This window comes from Corvus kubaryi, unplaced genomic scaffold, assembly GCF_017639235.1.
Source record: "Corvus kubaryi isolate FWS band 111438036 unplaced genomic scaffold, C.kubaryi_AGA036_p1.0 133, whole genome shotgun sequence".
Taxonomy (NCBI): domain Eukaryota; kingdom Metazoa; phylum Chordata; class Aves; order Passeriformes; family Corvidae; genus Corvus; species Corvus kubaryi.
The window spans coordinates 5,428,938-5,450,910 of NW_024580667.1; the positions used below are offsets into that span (position 1 = coordinate 5,428,938).

General features: G+C 43.9%; 1 protein-coding gene across 1 annotated transcript in view; it reads right to left on the bottom strand.

Moving 5' to 3' along the window:
• The window catches only part of LANCL3 (LanC like 3), a 39,153-nt gene extending 18,458 nt beyond the window's left edge, over positions 1–20,695 (bottom strand). Inside the window, exon 1 of the mRNA XM_042035419.1 lies at positions 20,082–20,695. Within this exon, the coding sequence (XP_041891353.1) occupies positions 20,082–20,627 (546 nt within the window). The 5' untranslated portion in view covers positions 20,628–20,695. The remainder of the gene's footprint in view (positions 1–20,081) is intronic.
• Positions 20,696–21,973: the final 1,278 nt, after the last annotated feature.

Genomic DNA, 21,973 nt, shown 5'->3' on the forward strand with positions numbered 1-21,973 from the left:
TAAAAGATTTGCAAATTAAGTGAGAAACAAACCCAGCACTGCTTGGAGAGGCTTTTTCTTACATTACAGAATTTTACCCCAATGTTTTTCAAGAGGCGTGTAAAATCCTTTTTTTTCCTTTTTCATTGTTATTATTGACTAGCCACATAATGCATGGCTGAGCAATTATGAGGACACAGACCCTGGGAACTGGTTAAAATGGAAGTATTAGAGATCACCTTTCTGCAATCCAAACCCTTGTTTGGAGCTCCTGTGTATCAACCACTCCTTCATCAGACACTGGAGCAGTTTATGAGAGCTGCAAATAAGCAGGAGATTACTGCTGCATGGATACTGCTTTCCTTCCCATTCTCTCCTCACAGGTAGGAAGAAGATTATTCATGTATAAACTTCATCACAGTGGGAAATCCTTTGACTCTCTAGTCTCAGTCAGAAAGTAAATCAGTGAGTGAGTTCTGTAATTAGCTCACGCCAAAAACACAGCACAGAGTTATCAATTCCTGATGGGAGATTTATCCTTCTGCACTCCAGATACGTGTCCCTGACAGTGCTGACTGCTTTATGATGACAAACACCTTCCAAGCTGGGCACCTTGCACTCTAGTTGGGGCAACAGGGAGCCCAGCATGCTGTAGCTGTGCTGCCCTAGGATCCCATCCCATTTATAACACTACTAAGCAAGGAACATCTGCTCTGCCTGTGTATATTGGATCAGCTTACTTCCCCCTAACAGCGGGTCTGCTGGTTCTTTGGAAGTGATTCCACGCCTTCATCTGTTCCACAGACATTTCTTGTGGTAGCAACGCTGTGCTGGTGCTTGGACTGGTTCATGAACACAATCTATGCAGAGGCGTAAGAAGTACCATCCATTCTTCCAGCTCCAGAGCAGCAGGAAACAGGATTCATGAAACTGGCAAGAGACAAAATCTTTGTAACCACAAATGAGAGACCCTCCCCAAACACTGCATAAACCTGTGCCTTTAGTCTGCATTAAAAAGTGATGCAAGTCCAGTTCAACTAGGCATGACCATTTGCTACTAGGAACTTAGGCAGGCTGCTCTTGGGAAAAGGAATTTATTAGTGTTAGCTCACATCTGCAGGTCAGCATGAGATGGGCAGAACTCGATCTCGAGTCAGTCAGTAACGGCTAACATTCGTCAAAGGGAAGCTGACCTAGGCTCAGAGCTCTACAAATGAAAATGACAACTGTATCTAGAGACCAAAGAAATCTGATGAGCCATATGTGAGGATGACTTGAAGGTCTCCAGAAACAACTGGACACTTCCGTTTCCTCATTCTTTTACTTCATCTGTAAAGGAGAACACTCAGTGATCTAATAAAAAGTAATGTATTTACTTCTGAGGAGTACAAATTTGCAAAGAGAAATGTTCATGGCTAGGAGTTCTTAAGATTATGAATTGTACAGCTGCCAAGTTTATGAAGACATAGTTAACTTTAAAGATGTCACTAAAGAGAGAAGTCAAATCAGCTACTCAAAAGCACTGTTGGCAAGGAGTAACAGGAAATGAGGACATCTCTGGTGCACCTCCAAAATTTTAGCTCTGAGAAACTTTGTCTAGCTTTCTCTGGGAAACTGGTAATACCTGTGAAGTTCCTTTAAACTGGTGTTTGGTTAAGGAAGACAAAGGGACAACAGCACTGTATGTCACTTCACAATTAACAAAACTCCACTCCTGGTAGCAGTTATGTCCTTGCTGGTTGGCTGGTGTTCCTTGTTTGGGTTGGGAAGGAACAGCTGGGTGACACAGGGCAAAAGGTGGCACGAAACAGAGATGTTGGCCTAACTGGCCTCGGGAAAGAGGGTAGAGAGAGCGAGAGAGGTGAAAGAGCTCCTGGGCTCCATAGGCTATGTTAGCTGGCTGTGTCTGAAGAGAACAGTCTATATCCAAATTTAGTGGGTCCTGGGCTGGAGAGAACAGTCAGTGGTTTGTATACAGCCTATTTGGATGAATAAATGTTCTTCTCCTGTACCCTTCCCTGAGGGATCTCTCTGACCAAACTACTGCACAGAACCTCTATGATCACACCACCTTTCTGTATTTCCAGCTTATCATGCCATTCTCGTGCTCCAATTGTAAATAACATTAAAGCTTCATTTGCTTCAACAACAGTGATTAGATGTTGTTCATGTGAGATCTCCAAAAAAACCAAATAAAAATAAGAGATTACACTTAAAAGCAACTATGTAATACAATAAATTAAAAGTACAGGATGAGGACAGAGGAAGATTGATTGCTAGTTCCTTGAGAATATCTCTAAGGATGCTCATCCTTCAATTCATCTTAAGTAACACCATATCTTAATCACTCACAGTAATGGAAAAGAGCCTTTTCAGCCTCATGCAGCACTTTATTTTTCAATTTCTCAAAGTCACTTCACCTATTAGATCATTTGTATGGCTTTTAATATCAAAGTCCTCATTGACCTGAATGGGTCTTGACTGGGGAGACTGTTACTCCTGGCAAGTATCATGTAAGAAATGCTGAAAGTTTTACAAGTTATTAGGGTTTCTATGTCTTGCTAGTAACACCATAGGGCTGCCTCATAGTTTGTTGGGACTGATAATAATTCTGTCCAAGTTAGCCCTCAAAGACTGAGATTTCAGGAACATGAATTACTTGACAGAGTGAAATGCTGACCTTGCTTGCAGAAGCTGAGTAGAGAAACCTAACAGATACAGCTGAGCAAATATCCAGCTCTTCAAGAATTGATCCTACTCTCATTTCAGTCAGTTTGGAGGGAACTGACTAGCACATGCATCCTCACTCATTGCTCTAAACCAATGTGGAGTGCATGACTTATAGACAATAAAAATACTTGGGTTTTTTTAATCACTTTTTTCCAAGGCTGTGCATACTTTATGCCTCTATTGAATAAAGCTGCATTTATAAGCAGTAGTTCTCCCTCAGATTCTCAAAGAACTGTCAACAAATATTCTCAAGAAGACTGTCCCCTGTGATGAGCCAGGCAACACAGTCTTCTGCATCTAAATGAAACAGATTAAAAATTTCAGTTGAGGTATGAGGCACCACTCCCCTGAAGCCAGAATTCCAAATAATGGTCTATATTTTCTGTCGAGGCAGAGCTTTGCACTCTTGCTGTGAATCTTCTTTGCTACTGCAAATATATTGTTTGAAGAATTAAGAAGTTTAAAAAACTAAAATAAAAGATTGCAGTTTATACACACACCAGCAAATTGTATTGGATCAAACTATATCTCATCTTGCTTGATAGTCAGTTTAACAGGAATTCACTTGCCTTTCACACTGTTATCCTAGGTATCCTAGGTTCACAGATGCAACTGAGACTGTCAGACATTTACATGTCTGTTTTCCATGGGGAATTTTTTTTTCTCTCAGGACTACAGGATTTGGCCTGGACTACACCTGTCAAAAACATTTTACCACTTTTCGACTAATCAAATATCACAATGTAAGCAATTGTACATCCATTTACTTTTACATATGAAGTGTGTTGCTGCGTGTCATAACTTATTCCTTTCTTCTCCTTTTGGCTTCCTCAGTGTTTTGCTGAGCATTGTTGACATGGTTGCAACTCACAAAATATGCCAGGGACATTTGGAATTCAGAAAACAGACACTTCATTCTATACATTATTAGGCAGCCTTATATTTTTTCCCTCTTTACGTTAAAAATACCGCATTCCTTATCTGTCACCATCATCTAGTCCTTTTATCTTTCTCATACAAGAATTCCCAGTCTTCTTCCAGTGCCTTTAGGCTTGTTTTGTAAGTGTTCAGACCTCCTCCCTCTGTACAAGTGAATGTGCGTCATTCACAGGCTTACCAAACTAAATAAGAAAACAGAAATGTCTCCTCAAAGCCTCGTGGCAGAAGTGTTGGAACAAAAAAAAATTGATGGAGGAGGAGGAGGAGGAGAGGCTGCAGAAAGTAGCATTTGGAAAACTATCCATAAAAGCATTTATAGCTTGTTACTGGTAAAACTTGCAGAAATTATCAACTACTCGTTTCTTCATTCGTTTCAAAGTAAGGTTCAGAAAGAGAACGCAGTTGCTGCCAGCATCAGCGGCTCCTAACCACAATGCCTTCAATGCAGTGGGTTTTTTTTCCACATTTAAAATGAATAAAAGCAAGGGCTTCCATCCTAACATGCTACCTAGGGATGCACAGAATGCCCTGACAGTGGCTGTATAATATGGGTACAGTTGTAACAGCTCAGTACATCAGAAGAGTCCCTGACCTCCACCAAACCCAACACTCACGGAGGAGAAGGACCTAAACTATGTGTGACAGTTTGCCTAGAGCTGTGGACAGGTCAGTGAAATCCCTGCTCAGTGTATTGCAGCACTGCAGAGAGCAAACAGAAAGCGTTAGGATGCATGAGAGTAATACTGAAATGATTATTTAACAGCTACTTGAGCTGAGATTACTTTGTTCTTTCTTCAAATAATTCTCTGGGTCTGTTCTCCCATTATCGAAATAAACAAAACAAACAAAACAAGAAGTCAAGCAGAAACAAGTACTTAAGAGGTAATTATGAAATTCTTCTAAGTGAAGTTAACATCTGTTTTCTGGACAGGAGATAACGTGTTAAAGGAGATAACACGTTAAAGAACAAAAAATTATTTTATCTTGCAATGGATGAACAAAATGATAGCTTATGAAAAGGTCAAGTTTAAAGGCAAAATATCTCTCTGCTCCCCCAAGAATCAAGTAAGCTAGGGAAATTATTTCTGCAAAATTTAGCTGGGTCCACTTACACTGTGCAATTTTAACAAACCAAATGAACCTTTCTATAATTGAGAATTTTTAGAAAGATTTTTGGCTTAACTGCTGAAGTGCTCCACCACTCCAACTGAATTAAATTCGAATTTGTCAGAACCCATGTTGTGTAAATAAATAATTTATCACCTTCCAATTAATCCAATATTACAATATAAGAACATTTAGTCCTGACTTCGAGAGACTGGAATGTTAATGGTTAATGACTCAAACGATTGCCCATCTGTGCTTTGCTAAGGCCAGGCTTGCACCCCTTGAGGGGCAGGGAGTTGAGTTTCTGGGCGTGTGGTGGCCCTTCCCTGCTTGCATAAGACAGAGGAGGTGAGTACCCACCGAGGGCTACAAGCCAGGCCTTGAGCCAGATCCTGCAAGGCAGAATGGTGCTTTTTATTGGGCCACTTGTCCTCCCTCAGTTGTAAAACTCCCCCTGCTGCCCCAGGGAAAGGTCCTGAGGGTGTTCAGCCCTTCTGATGGGGCATAGGCTGACTGAACTACATTGACGTGAGAGGCAGCTCTCCAGTCTCAGAAGGTGTCATAAACCATCAAAGACCCCTGAACTGCCCCCAGACTCATTTCTGAGGCTTCCCACCAAAGGACTGAAAGCTCCCCCTGCCAGGGGAAGTACCTGGGTGTTCCCACCGAGCCTGAGTGTATATTAACCCGTTGGGAGGGCTTCACCCACTGCTGATGGATCACGACTGCAACCACCACTTTGCCATCACTTTGCAACAATCAAGTCTCGTCACAGGATCCATTGGTGGTGATGTCTTTCTACTCTTTCTTTTCTCTCATACATTTTCTTAAGTGTTATTTTTATGCTCTTATATTGCTATATTACTACAGATAATATTAATCAAAATGGCCACATACCTGGTCTCCTTTGCAACCAAACTCTTCCAAAAGAAACCCTAATTATAAATGTGTATTCATTTACAAACACCAATCATTCAGTGTTGTTTCACTCTAATCTGTCCAAGGGATCTACTAACAAGAACCTGGGTTACTCTCACCTTCAGGGGTGGGTCGTAACACTGACAGATGTTGCAAGGCCAAGTCATAGAATCAACTCCCAGAACTTAGCCCATCAATTCTGGAAGAAAAATAAATCCTCGTGTTTCAGAGCATAAAACCAGTCCTTAAAAAAGCAAGTTAGGCATGTTACAGACAACACATTTCACTTTCCACAGACATTTGTGTAGCTGAGTCATCTAGCACTGGTACAAGACATTAAACCAGATGGAGCACTGGAAACAAATCTTGAAGGAGAAACATTTGTTTATACACTAGTGCTCCTGACTGCAATCACGTGGAAGCATCCAACTGTCCTTGCTGTGCTGTGTGTGAAACAGTTTGAAAACTGTTACTTAAACCTGTTGTGCAGTTACTGTGCCTCTGCCATGCAGCAACAGCTTCTTCCCATGCTGTCACTTCAGGTGACAAAGACACAGTTTGGGGCACTTCCCTCCAGGCCTTGCTGCGCAGAATGTTTTGAGTATTAGATGGGAGTAATTTCAATCAGAGGCACAATAAGAGACACTTGCTCTAGCCATCAGCACACCCCGCTTAGAGGCATCAGCTTAAACCACTGCACTGTATTAGAAAAAGAAGGGAGGTGAATTTGAATTACCAGGTTTGTGATGAAATCTCAAGGTTATTGCATATAAAAAGGAAGACCCCCACTTGTACTGTAATTTGCTCAGAGCCCATTTGGTCTTAAAACCTGTAAGGGTGACAACAGGTCAACACATTCTGCCCTTGCTACTGGGAAAAGACGCCAAATTTGCTTTTACTCTGCAGCAGGTCAGACCCTTGGGGCTCTGTGAGAAGAGCACTTCCAGCAAAATGGGAGGGATGAGCTAGGTGGGATGTGCTCCCCAGCTGCAGCTTTACAACCTCGTTTGGAGGATGTAGAGATGAGTTATGGCAGGTGAGATGGAGTGCAAACTGCCACTACCTGTGGGAAGACTGGAAGGAGTTGCATAAACACCATGGAGAAAAGAGAGCACTATAAATCTGTACCAGAGCTCCACAGATGGTGAGTAATGTAGCTGGTGGCTTATGGATTTTGGCATGGCTTATGTGACCCACAACACAGCACTCTCAGGATCTGCACACCTATCAAAAGATGCCCAAAAGATTTCCAGGGCATAAATCAGGTGCCTTGGCCATTCAAGCAAATCCAACCTTAGTCACCAGCCCGGGAAAGTTTTGACTGCAAAACTTTTGGTATCTTAGCATCCTGGGTGAGTTTCAGGCAATGGAAAGGTCTGAGGAATCCCAGAGAGTGAATACATAGTATCTCTGTTGGATGGTACAGCCCTGTAGGGAGCCCAAATTTCACTGACCTTGTTGCCATGTTGTGATAATGAGAACTGGTTATGGCTTTTCACTGGTATTAGCTGTTCATTCCCTTGGAGAACAAAAGCAAAGGAACGTAAGAATTTATATTAAAGTCAGTGTTGAACTCTGATGTACTCAGGCCCTGTCATGTCCAGCTTACTTGAACCTCAGTTTCTTCCCAGCATACAGGATAAGTATTACAGATATTTCTTCCCAGATACATGTGCTTACACTAAAAAATAAGAATAAACCTTATTTTAACTCATTTTTTAATCTCTTGAGCTGTTTTCATACTTTCCCTCTGCCTGTGCATAGTGTCTGGTACTTGCTTCAGCTTAAATGCCAAAGCAATTCTTATCCAGATATCTGCCTCCTCTGGATCATTAATGAAGATAATAAATAAGGCTGGTTGCTACATCAGTCCCTTATTAGTACTTATGATTAGCTTTGCTTGCGGTCTTTCAGCCAATTCCAAATCCCCAATATCCCCATCCAAGCCAGAATGAATTAAGTTTTCAAAGAAATTATCTTTGACACTGCATCAAAAGACCTATTCAAATGTAAACAAGGTATTGGCTACTGCTCTTTCATCAGGCACTAATTTTATGATTCTGTTGTTTACAACACGTGATCTTGGTTGTCTCAGAAGACTTCTTTATGTCATGCTGCTTTATATGCACAGTTCTACTATGCAGATCTTTATGAGGCATGTGACACCTGGAAATATGTCTAAGTATTTGCTGCTGAGGAACAATGTGGCTACCTGTGAAATTAGTTAAATGAGGTAAGCGACACAAAAGCATCATTCACAGGCTAACTAAGGCATAAATTAGTCACTTTAAAGAAGCACCAGCACTGCCTTCAAGCGGGGGGAATTCTAGAGAACTCCATGCTGGCATCATGTCACTTTTACTCTGTGTGATGATCTGCAATTTGTGCCATGCCAATAAGCCACTGAATAGAAATATCAACTTAAGCTACAGGAAGAATGCTGACAGCATAATGCAGGAAAACCAGATGAAGGTGATCAAGTCCTCTGAGTCATCTGAATTTTACTCTATCCTTAGACTGTGGTAGCAGACTGATGCAGTAAAAATCCTGATGTTCTGTATGTAGCTCCCAGATACTCCAGGGCACCTCGACAAGATGGTTCTGAAGCAAAAGACAAAAGAGTTTCCAGTGGCATACAGTGCCATTAGCATTGCCTGGAAATATGCCCACAACTCCAAATACAATCCAAGTCATATTTCAAATACAGACAGTCACTTATAATTCAATACTGCCACATTTCAAGGGCACAGTAAGAGTCACGGGATTTATTTGAAGAAGTGTGGAATACTGCTCTTTAAAACGTAGCCTACTTGGTAAGTAATGGGATTACTATCTGTACTTTTCTCTGAGTTAAAAGATTGCCATTTGGTACTGTAATAAAATTAGGAAAACTTTATCAATCTTCCCTTTATGCTACTTATTCTCAGTTGTGACTGGGTGTAAACCAAGCTGAGTTTGGGAAAAAGAGTGTCAGAACACACAGTTCAGATTATTGTACAAGTTCTAACCTCAGACAGCAAGGAGGAAGAAAAACAGCCATGAGAAAAATCACACCACTTCTAACAGTAATAAAGAAATATTCACAGCATTTGGCCATTAGCTGCATGTAATTAACTAACAGGAATTACTACTACCTCATGTTACAGATGACACATGGTGCCCTGGGAGCACTCAATGCCATCCTTTCTTTTGCAGGATTTGTCACTTTACATGACTGTTCTCTGCAGCCCCACAGGAGGAACTGAGCAAAGTGAGGCAGGAGGGCCCCACACAGCTATTTCTGGACTTACAGATCACAAACTGTGTTTTCCAAGGCAAGCTTGTTAAGTCAAAATACATGATTTAAAGCTCTTTACCATATGCCTTTCATACCCTATTTTGTGTGCTTAATATTCTGATGCCCTTGGAGTAAAGCAGCTTCACTTCAAGGGCCCAGAAGGACACTGAAGTCCTCTGATGTCTGTCATGCAGAATCTGAAAGAAATTCCATAAAAATAATGACAGTAAAGAACCTCCCTCATAGCCCTCATGCTTGAGGGATGTCCTGGCCATCTGCAGACACTGGAAAGAATGTTTTATCATTCCTTTGCCTGTAACTCAGCTTTCAGAAAAAGGTTTTGCCTTTTTCTACTGATGTATCCTTGGCTGCTCATACATCACATAGGAAAGGGAATTCTCCTCCTCCACTGGCAAACAGTGTAGGGGCATAGGCACTTTCAGTGTATTTCCTGTTTTCTTTCAATGGTGGGGACATGGTCTACCTCCTCCAATCATCCAGGCATTTTCACTAGCAGACACTCAGTGCTGCAGGGCTGCGAGGCCCTTGAGAAGCGTTTGAGCTGCAGCATCCACTAAACCAGCTTTGTTTTTGTAGGGAAAAAAGAAATCGTTACACTAAAACTTTTCAGATCCACAACCTTCCCAATTGCCTGCCAGAACCAGAACAATTTTATCAAACCTTAATATTTAGGTGCTAAGAGAAGATTCTGCCCTTCCTTTATACAGCAGACTGACAAGGGGACCATGGTGCTGAGTGGGTCCTTTTGACCCTTCTAGACTTTAGGCCCTTCCATGCTTTCAAGTGCAAGGAAAAGAAATTGCAATCCTTCACCCATTCAAGGTACTAGAGGAAGTCAGAGGAAGTGGAATGGCATTGTGAGCCTGCTTTTGGGGAAAGCAAATGGAGCAGGAATGACTGTGTGCTTTCTATGTACTGCGTCAGGGATTGCTCAGCCCGGAGAAGAGAAGGCTCTCTGGAGATTTCATGGATGTGTATAAACACCCGATAGGGGAGAGCAGAGGAGACAGAGCCAGGATCTTCCTAGCAGTGCCCACTGACAGAAAATTCTACTTAAATATAAAAAGAAGCTTTTTTACTGTGAGACTGCCCAAGTACAGGAACAGGTTGCCTAGGAAAGGCATGGAGTAGAGATATTCAAAACCAAGGGGACACAACCCTGGGCAACCTGTTCTGGCAGACCCTGCTCTGAACAGGGGGCTGGACCAGAACATCTCCAGAAGTCCCTTCCAACCATGGCTATGCTTTGACTCTACAACTGAGCCAAATCCAAATCTGAGCATGCTAATCCACTGTTCAGATAGATGGTGTGGATTTTATTAATTTAGAGACATTTAGATTCAAGTCCAAGTTTGACTCAGCTTACCTGTGTGTTACTTTTTTTTAAATTTACCTAAAAATATTTGTTTTACCAAGATAAGTTAGCAGTCCCACAGTGCTTAAAGAATAAAATTAAAATAGGACAAGTGCATTCATACTACAACTCTGTCTACATTTTGTCTCCTGGATGTGTAGCAGTTAAATGGGCATTATTTCCAGGCATTTTTGATGCCATAATAAAAAACATACATGGATGAAAATGGCAGCCTGGAATAAGAAAGCTCATGATGAATTTAGCTCTGCAAGACCAAAACCAAACAAACCAATATTTATTTAAAGAGCCTGAACAAGTTTCTTTTTCTGTTCTACTGCTAAGACTTTTCCCCAAGTTCATATTTGACTGACTTAGCTCGGATCAAATTTAAACAGCTCCATGTGGAATGTGTATCTTGCAGTCCATTGTTATTGTAAGTGGAATTTTGACTACTTAATCACTGGCTTAGTCCTAGAATACTAAAGCTAGTATAGCATTAGCCATTCCACAGATGGCAAGAACAAGAGACAACCCTGAGCTTTATCTTTACATTAGCAACTAAAGTAAATCACAAGAACAGACTAAATTTAACCTCCACACACTTCAGATTTCACTTACTCCTTGATTTCTAACGTGGACAAAATAATTGACTTAATACAGCCCTCTCAAATATATTGTTCCAAGGCTACTTCCACAAAAGAACTCTATCACTTCACAGATGTCCCCTGGATGTAACCTCGTGTTACAACGTAGAATGACACATTCCCAGCTTTATTCAGGGAACAAAGGAAAAGAGATTCTCTAGTTGGCATTAATGACACAAAGCTCCTTCAGCTGAAGAAGCTTCTCATCTTGCATATCACAGCACAGAGTTCAATGATTCCCTGTCTCTACATGACCCCTACCTACTTCACTTTTTCAGAGACTTTTCCTAAAGAATACCTGTCCATGAGCTGCAGCCCATTAAAAGGGTGCTGGATAATAGCAGGTCATGAGCAGGAGGTGAGTCAGTGTCACGCTGGTGTGAGATGCAAACACCTTACTGAGCTGTATATATGGAAAAAAGGCCTGAAGGAACAGAGTTGTCTCTTTGTTAAACTAGAAAGGTCTTTGCCAGAACCATGTGTCCAACTTCTGGCACTCTTCAGGAAAGGCTGGAGGGAGGCTGGTAGAGTGCAGTGGGAATGACCAGAGATGTAGAAAACATGACACACATGGGAAGACTGGAAGGATTAGGATTGTTTAGAGAAGAAAAAATAAGAGTAAAAATAATCACAGTCTTGAAATATATAAAGAGCTTCTGCACAGAGAAAAAAATTTTTTTGCTATTTTCAATGGAGAGGACGAAGAAAACCAGGCTTAAAAGCAAGATTCAGATTAGTCATTAGGCTGGACTTTCTAAAAAAGCAGTGTGTCAGACATCCAGGGCAGGCTGCATATCCCTCATCACTGACTGGGGGTATGAAGAGCAGGTTAGAGAGCAGCTGCCAGGAATGACAGGCACAGGTACATCTTCCTGTGGGCTAAATGGCAGCCTGAATTACCCCTCAAGGTCCTTGTCAGCTCTTTGATTGTGGTAGGGATATTATCTGGTGGTCAGGACTGAGCAGACAAACTACAGAACGACACCAGTACGGATAAGCAATAATTACCATTCTCCAATTCTGCACCCACCCACCACCACAGGGCTGCTTTGTCCTGTGCTGCTTCTAGCCCCAGGCCCACACATTTTTAAGAGCAGCCTTCATTTCCTTGATGCTGAAATCTAAATAGGACCAGCACATCCCCAATTTATAATCCTCAATTATGTTAACATTGTACCAACGAGGGATTGGAAGCATCCTGCGAAGAAAAAGATTAGCCACACAAAATAACTAAATGCCTTGGACAGATAGAAGGTGTATTTATCTGCCACATTTTTTCTTCTCCCAGATAATTCAGTGCTATCAGACATCCATTCCATCTCACTCATGATCCACTGTTTTTCAACAAGAGATACTAAGCCAATAAAATGAAGAATTCAGGAATGCTGATGTACTGCAAAAATAGATTTATGGTTCTTCTCTCAGACATCAAAATATATTGAGCTGAGAAACACCAAATGACTCAGCCACAGCTTGGACTGCTATTAAGATACTTTTTGATCATGTTTACCTAAAATGAAACAGTTATTTGAATTATTTTGCCTTGGTACTCCAGCTCACTGTCAATTGAGAATAATCCTACAACACAGATAAGAAATAACGTTTTGACAGGGTATTGTCCCTGAGCTCTGCTGTAATGGAGTGGACAGAAGGTTACACAACATCACTCGGTGCTTAATCTCATGCTTGTCAATGGTCAAAGAACTCCCTGCCATGACAGACACAGACAAAGACATATTTTGACAGATCATCTGATCAAAAATAGTGACCTGATTGCATATATTGAATTCTAATTTTTTTTAAAAAGGGGGTGGAATAGAGAAGTTGGGTGACGGCAGGACCATGGGACTTGCCCATTTTGACTGGCTCCCTGATCCTCTCTACAGAGCTTCAACACTGCTCAGAGGCAAGGCTGAGGACCTGCTCTGCAATCTTTACACAGCCTGCCACTGGGGCTGTAGGTTGATTTTAAGACTGTCCAGCTGAATTAACAGAGTAAAGTGGGACCTATTGATTTAAAGAAGGTGAGACAAAAGAAGAGGATCTTTTCCACATTTGCACCCTGCCAGCTGTGATGCATAGCTGTCCTACTTCTTTATGTAAAAATCTAATGTTCTAACAATGTATATTAAATGGCTACAGAGGAACTTGCAGTTTACTTTTATCCCTCCATTTCAGTGCTGTAAAGTGCTGAGGATGTTATGCTTTTACAGTGTAATTGCTGTTAGCCTGCTGCTCTTTTCTTCCTCATTCTTTCATATTCCTGCTTCTTTAGCCTGGTACCAAAGTAAAGTTTACTAACAGCATTACTGTTTAGGTTACACACTAATTTATAGTACTATATGCACGTAACAGGAAAATGTCAGTGTCAGAAGTACAGCAATTTTCATTAAAAAGCCTCTATTTGCTCCCAGACATCAGTAGTCTCAGTTATTCCTTAAAGAAAATATGGAATATAACACATAAGGCTGTGCTCTGATTTGTAAGCACTGAATGTGATGACAGCTATTTCTGTAAATGTATGAGCATATGCAAAGAGAATACAGGGACAGAAGAGTGACAAACAAAAAATAAGCAGACAAAAATAGTAATTTTCCTCAGCAAAATGTAGCTTACTCCTCTGCCTGTCCTCTTCTCTCTGTGTTTACTGTTCTGCTGAACTTTTACCTTCTTCTAAACTGAGTACATTGGCCATCAGATCTCTACCAGTCTGTCAAAGAATCTGATTTTAGTTTTAAATCTGCCCCGCTCCAGGGTCTATGTTATTTCTTGCCTTTTTCCCTTCATCCTTGAATTCTGCTACCTTTCTGCAACTTTCCATTTTTCTATTTTTGCCAGCAACTAATTCTTTTGCTTTTAAAATAATTTTTAATTGTCTCTTTCTTTGCCTCTCTGTTCAGCCTTGGTCAAATGTCTTTTTTCCCCATGCCTGCCTGTCTCTGCCTCCACACACTCCATCACATATGCATGTTTGACATGCACATTCCTCCTTTCTGCTGTGTCATCCAGTGCTACCTGTGAGTTAGCACAGTTAACTGTGGCTTTTGGTCCTGTGTAAGCATCAGGCCAAAAAATCATGAGGGAAAACATCAATGTCAAATATTGCTGCCTGTGGAAACACAGTATTGTAATAAAGTTCTTTGGTGTACGCATAAAACACAACATACAAAAATCTGAAAACCCAAGGCAATAGATTTAAGAAACCTGTGCCACCAAAGTGACCCCACGTAACGAATGCTGTGAAAAACAGCAGCTCCCAGCCCAACCCTGCACCTCTCTGCTGGAGAAATCCCCTGCGTCTCTGCTTCAAACACTGGTGACTCCAGATGCTTCCAGAGATTCAGTCACCAGACACCACAGGTCCAAACAAGTGCCCAGCACCTTTCCACAAACATGCCCTCATCCCAGTTCCTGTGTTTTGTCCTGCAGGTCTCACCTTCAAGCCAGAGGCAGCACAGCAGTGGGCAGGCACACTGCCTTGAACATCTCTGCTTCTGAGCAGCACCGACAAACTCCAAAGGGTGACCTCAAAGTTCTCCATGGGGTTGATGAGCAAGGTGACTGAACTGACAAAGTTTAAGAGTTAAATGCTGGCATATGAAATTTAAAGGAGTTAGGAGAAGGATGGGAGAGTAGAAACCTATTCTGGATACAAGAGATGCCTCTGCATAAGTACATGTCTTTTTTCTGTTAAAATCTCTTATTATATCATCAGTATTACTGCTTGGGCTGCTTTTTCAGCAGAAAGAAGCTGCTGCATAGACAAACGTTCTTCCGACAGCAAAAAGAGGTACAGAGATGCAGCACTGCTTTTGTACAGAACTGTCTTTTTAATACCACTCTTCAGCCATAAGCGGTTGAAATCCGTATTTCTGCAGCAGAATGCATTACTTACGTCGCTAAACTTGTGTCAATCAAACCTCCAATTCCAGCAGGATCCAGTCTGTATTACAGTGCTTTTTTGCTGGCCGGTAAACAGTGCACTGGAAAGTCAACATTTTCAACCTCCAGTTTTCTACTTTGACTCTACAATTGAATATTCAGTGTCCACTGCGTTGAACTGAATCCAGGCAGCCATTATCAAGATGTCCCAATCTCCCAGTCTAAAGGCTGTTAAAATAAAAAGGATTCGCATTGCCTTGCTGAACAGAAACAGGGAAATTCTGAAATGTAGACCCAAATTATCCAGATTCTTTTAAAAAAAAAAAAAATCCAGATGCAAATAATTCCCCTTTTTCACTGTTTACTTTAGAAAAACTCAGTTTTCAACTCCTGGTTTAAATTCATCAATTAATGCAAAATTTATCCCCCGTGTGTAGTTTCGGAAATCATGACTAGGAGACTGTACATTTAAAAGAGGCCGGCTAGGATCAAAAGATTTTATCTTTACTGTTAACTCATTTTAATCCCCTGGCAAAAAAAAGACTTCCTGGCTGTGTAGTGGCGTGTGTGAAATGAAATAATGAAATCAGCACAGCCCCAGCTAGCACCACGATATCTGACATTTAAAACACCACAACGTTTCAGACAAACTGGCAAATTCTTCAACAGAGAGAAAGGACTTTAATGGCCACAGGGGAGGAATGAAATCTCACCTCAAAGGCCAACTCTCCCCTTTCAGGCACAGGTGAGATTAAAAGCCTGACACAGAGATTCTGCACTACAGCACTTGGAGGTGCCTCAGTTTTGTGGGTATTTTGCAGATATCCCTTGCTAAGATATATAATTTGTGTGTCTTTCAGAAAAACTATGTTCAGCATTAATACAGCTACATTCCACTTTAAAGAGCTGCAAATGAACATGTTCCAGGCAGGGCTCAGGAAGATTCTTCCCCTCATACTTTTGAATTTTTTCCTAAGAGATTGAAAAAAAAGAAAAAAGTGGAGCAAAGTAACCTACAATAGTCTTTAAAAACTAGCTTACTATCTGGAGGGAAGACTCTAAGGAACAAATAGCATCATCTAGAATTGTCTGAGGAGCTGAAAGAAAATAACTTTCGTTCATTTGTATCTTCTCTCCCAGAATATTACAAAATATACACAGGTTGGACCCATCAGGTTCCACACACTGCACATCCCTCCGTTCCACTGCCTTTTAAAATAACACCTGATGCTTCCCTTGCTCTGGCATCCAGATTCCAGACATCCCACAGCAGTGCCATTCCTGCTTTCCACATACCAGGTGGAGTTCGTTCAGCTTGATTTGCAATCCTGTGAGATCCAAGACAAAAGAGGCTTCAGTGACAGAGGGCAGGCAGGGTAAGAATGGTTTTTAGTAGGGCCTTACACTGAATGAGGTCCTGCTAGAAAGACCACTGCCCTTTCTGGGTAGGCCCCGACAGAATATCAGAATTGTGTACACTCTGACAGGACAACACCACTGGAAACACACACCAAATCATGACCTAGCACTGGCTGGAAAAGGAAATTGAGATGCCCCTCTGCCACACAGACAACAGAAAGCTTGACCATTGTGGCATGAAGAGCCTCTACAGGCTCTCAAGACTCCCCAGCGCCTCAGTCCCTGAGGGAACAGGTTTGGCCACACTGCTGGCACAGTGTGCTAGTTAAGCCTGTCACCCCTGCAACTGCAGGCAAGGGTCTCTCACAGGGTCCCCAATGTCTTTTGAAACCACGGTCTCCAATGAAACCACAGCACCAGGCTGTGCAAAATGCTGCCCTGTCTCCTACAGGGCACCACTGCTGTCTGTGCTGCTGCAACCCCGAGCCAGTGGAAGTCAGTTGAGCCCATCCATACAGTCAGTTATTAAAAGATAACCCAAGCTGTGCTAAAAGACAGCAGCATCTTTAGCAGATGGCGATACAAAGAGCCACTTGAACTTCTGTACCTTTTCCTCTGTCATCTGACAGTTACATTGCCAGAAGGGAGTGCAACGACCGAGGCACACCATGCTCCACCAACCACAAAATGGGACAGAAGCATCACGGAAAAAAATTGAGGAGAGGGTAAAATATCATCTGAACACAGGAATGGGACCATCATTTTAACAGTGTCTTACTGCTGTTTGCCCAAGCAAACAGAGACTGAGTGAAGGTAATTAAAAGCAGGACTGACAGATTTCCCCAAGGACACACAATGAACCAACACTACAAGAAATAGGAAAAGATGTACTTAAGAGAGAATAAAACAATTTTTTTCCTTGAATGGTGAAAACACAGCAGTTAAGGGCAGCTAAAGTACATGCACCCTGTACAAATGACACACTGTTTCTGCCAACACAATATTTTACCTTTCGCTGTCTGGGAAGCACTGACTGCAATATAACGGAAATTAAAGAAGGGATGAAAATAAACATCTTTCCTAATGCACAGTGCATCATGAAAGTCAAATCCTGTTAAGCCTTGACTGTTGAAGTAATCCTTACTCATGCAAAAAATCCCAATTAATTCATCAGGGAAAAATGCTGTATTAGCCTAAAAATCTGAAAACCAGATGAATGTAAATGCTTTCTTCACATGAGGTCAGTGTTATCCAATAGACTGGATCCTTCAGGACAGTCCATTAATTTCATGAAGAACATGTGAAGCTTAAAGATGCCAGGACTCTTTAGCAAGACACTGAAGTATTGGGGCCCAGCAGCTGAGCTAAATTTGTGTTTGCTGAAATAAAGCTGTCTCCTTCCGTCCCTGCTTGGATTAAACAAAAAACAAACCCAAGATATAAATTATAAAATTCCCTCAAAAGGCTTTTCTCAAGGACAAACGATTTCTCATATATAGGTCACCATTTGACTCCTTCAGAGGAAAAAACCATGCGGGCAGCAGCGGCTGTGTTTCAATGTAAGGAATGGATTTCACTTTGTGCTGCAAATGTTTGCAGAGTGTCCTCAAAAAAAAAAAACAAAAAAAACAAAAGAAAAACCAAAACGTGGGAAACAAGAAAACATGATGCAATGAGCCATGTGAGGCTGTGCACAATCAAATTACAGGAGGTAGCATTTTCCAGCGGTTCGAATCACAAGATATTGCTTCTATTCTGGGATGTACCTGGCTTACAGTTTGACCTTGGGTAATAAATGACATGCACTCTCTCTGGGCATCCCTTTCTTCATTTGTAAAAAGATGCAGGGTTTGGTCTGGCAATGTACTAATTAAAATAATTCTGTACTAGGCTGGGAATATTTATCAAAGGACACAAATTTTGCTCAAGCTTGAGTACATATAGACTAGAAATCATAATTTTCCTCACAAAGGAACAAAATATTTCAATTGCAAGCTTTTAAAATCTTTTTTTAAATTAAAAAAATTAAATTTGAATTTTAAAATAATTAACAGTGTGCTTTATTTCTTGCACTATGCATTTAAAATTACGACATATTTGACAGAAGTAATACTATAGAAGGACATCATCTTATCAATGAAAACATCAGCAAGGGGTTACAGGACATGTTTTATTGGCAAAACAGCAATTAACCCACCTGCTAAATAGATTCCTCTGTAAGTGCATACCTGTGCTTATCTGTGGGGATGTTTAACTCTTTACAGCTGCCTATAGTATGATTTTTCAGCAAGCAAACAGAGGAGAGCTCTCCCCTTCCTCACGCTGCCTGTGAGAGGTGATTGCACTCACTCTCCCAACTGTTCAGCAGTTGCTCTCAGGGATGTAAGACAAATAGAAAAAGGCATTAAATAAAGCAGCAGAGTGCAGGGTGCCACCTCCTTCTGCTGGTGTGTCACAACACCATCATAAGCACTGACATGGGTGCTGGACACACTCCCCCAGTGCAAACTGAACCAACAGGGATGGCTTATTTCTCCATGAGAAACCACCTTCAGGCAGGCACTGCTGCACATAGGATTGTGATGTCTCTACAAAACTTTCCTGTCATGGGAAATGCCACCAGAATGAAAAGTTCGGCTATGGTTACACATAACAGAACCATGTTTATGGTTATGGTCTTCAGACAATCCTATACAAAGAAACAGCATGCTTGCTATGCTACTTGAAATGCTTAGCGTGGTAAGAATTCTAGTTGAAGGCAATCACAGTATTTAACTGACTTAACATTCTTCCTGGCTTCTCTGAATACCCTCGAGCCTCCTGAGACCTCCATTAAGCGAATTTCCTCAGACTCCAATTGCAGTGACTAGTATTGGATGGGGCAGAGCCACTGGTTTTTACATCATTTATTTACTTATAAATAAATGTTGCTTCCTCTCCTGGGAGGGAAAAAAGCCAGAAGCATATGAACTTGCAAATCAGTGATTAACAGAGGAAACACAGATTGGACCTGACAAGAGGACAGGGGAAAAAAAAAAAATCTACCAACTGTCTGGTCAGATACCACACTGACCACTTAGTTACAATCACCACAGCAAACACAATCAGTTGCAATAATTGTAATGCCATAATCAGTGGAAGCTCTGAATTGTCAGCTAAATTGTACTGACAATGACAATGTCTAGGGGTGAAGTCCCAATCACTGAAACCAATACTATGTTGAACCATAACCACATCTCGGGTTTCCAGGAAAAAATCCCCTGCTCTCTTTCATGAAAAGCACCAAAATACACGACCAGATTTCCGGAAGTCTGAATGCTGGGGTTAGCAAGACCAAATGCCCCTCAAAACCTGGTTCCTCGCTGACAAATTACAGCACAGCACCGCTTAGTACTACAGGGTTCCTCACTCTGTTTTACTCAACGCTATTTCTTTTCTTACCCACTTCATTTTACGGAAATACTCTTGAAAAGCCCGGGGTGGCTTCTGCCAAGTAATTAACCACCTGGCAACCAACAGCTGCTGCTCTCGGCGTGCCCCGGGATGCAGCGCTCCGCTCCACAGTCGGGACCCCATCCCGCTCCCGCTGGCCAAAGCTGCATCTTTTTCATTTCGGGGAGGAGCGCTGCGGAGGAGCAGCTACCAGGGAAAGCCCCCGCTTCCCGGGGGCTCTTCCTGCAGCTGGTCCCCAAAAGTGCAAGCTGCAGATGGCCGCGGCACCGCTACGTCCCCCTCTAGCACCGCGGGCACCGTCCCGGCCCGGCAGCAGCGCGGGAAGCCGCCGCGGGGGACCGCCCCAGCTTCCCGGGGACCCGCCGACGGCAGGGCCGGTGCCCCCGGGGCTGCTCCGCTGCCCCCGGCCCGCCCTTACCTCCATGCCCAGCCGCTGCTTCAGCACCAGCGCGGCGCACAGGTACCCGGCGCGGCCCACGAACAGCTCGTCGGAGCCGCACTCGAGGAAGGAGAGCGGAGCGCAGACCTCGCTCAGCTCCCTGAACTTGCCCAGCGGACGGGCGTAGTCGGGCAGCCCCAGGGCGCGGTAGACCAGCGCGGCCACCGCGTACACCCCGGCGCCACCGAGCAGGAAGGCGGCACGGGTGTCGGCGTCGGCCTCGCCGCATCCCTCCTGGTAGCGCAGGCAGGCGTCCACGACGCGGCGGGCGGCCCGCAGGTACGAGTCCCGCGACGGCGCGAACAGCGGGCACTGCGCGACGTGGTACAGCATGTAGGCCACGCCGGCCACGCCGCCGTACAGCCCGCCCGGGCAGCCGCGGGGGCCGCCCAGGGGCGGCAGCTCCCGCAGGATGCGCTCGATGGTGGCCGTCACCAGCGGCACCGCCGCCTCCCTGTCCGGCGCCGCCGCGGGGCTGCCCGGGTAGTCATCGAAGCGGTTGGCGAAGCAGCGCTGGCTCTCCATCCCCCGCCGGCACGGCCGCTCTGCGCAGCGGGGAGCGGCGGGCGGGAGCTGCCGGCCGAGGGGGCGGAGGGAGCGCGGGGGAGGCGGGCGGGGAGGCAGCGAGAGGCGGGAAAGGGGCGCTCCCGCCGCCCGCGGCTCCCGGACGGGGCGGGCGAGGCGCTGCTGCCGAGGCGGAGGCGATGGGTGGTGCTGGCCGGGAGGCCCCGCGGAGCCGGTCCGGGTCTGGCACAGCGCGTTCAGTGCCCGCCCGGCGCCCCTCGCCCGCCGCCGCCGCCGCCGCCCCACCTGCGCTCGGTGAGCGCTTCTCGGCGGCCGCCCGGGGTGGCTGTGGCTGACCCGGATCTCCGGACCTCCGGGCTAAGCCACGCGAGGGGCCGACCCGGTTCTGGTGTCCGGCTTTTCCTGCCGTGGGGTTCTTCCACCACACAGGGAAGCCATCACCTTTGCCCGACCCGTCTGTGTAGCCCCTGCATTTTCTCGGGGGAAAAGGGTTAATTGGGTTTTCCATCCTCCCCCACCCCGCTGCTCTCAGGGATGCTGCCGTTTGGCTCAGGGATGAATGCTGGGTCTGCTGGAGGGATCCAGGGGCTGGAAGGGTGGCCGGAGAGCTGCAGAGTTATTCCTGGCCGTGGAACGGCCCCTGAGGGCTGCTGCAGCCAAAGCTGAAGGATGGAGCCAGATCCAAACGAGGGCAGCCCGAGGCCAATTTACATGGGAAGCTAAGCAAGTCCCCAGCAGACCAGCGGTGGCACAAGGCCATCTTTGGCCCCTTTCCTTCATGCATGAGCCAAGCAGAGCTTATGAGGAACAAAAAATTTAGGTCACTGAATAGATTCCAGTTAAAAGAAAGAAAAGAAAAAAAGAAGGAGAATCATGAAGTAGACATTAAGAGCAATTCTTTCATGATACAAATACACAGTTGTCGCTTCTTCCCCTGATGATGGGAACTTCTGCAGCATAAGTGAATCAAAGATCTGTGACTTATGGGCACCTGGTAATCTCTGGTACTTTCTCAGGAGATGCAGCCTCAGTAATTGAGGACCTTCCCAAAGAAAGGTGGAAGGAGCAGCTTGCTGGAGGCTCCAGGCAGTAACCAGCAGCTGGCACAGCAGTAGCAAGTGCCAGAGCACTGTCCTTTGGATATCGAAACACCTTTATGAAGTTGTGGCTGTCTTCTCTCAGCTTTGTGCTGGCCTCTTGTTTCAGACAAATGCTTTCAACCCTGTGGAGCTCCTCACTTGCATTTTCACACCTTTTTGATTCAACTCACCTGTCCTTTCTCTTTCCTTCTTTTTTATGGGGTTTATGATCTGCTTAGAGATATTTGCTTTCACCCTCTGATTTTG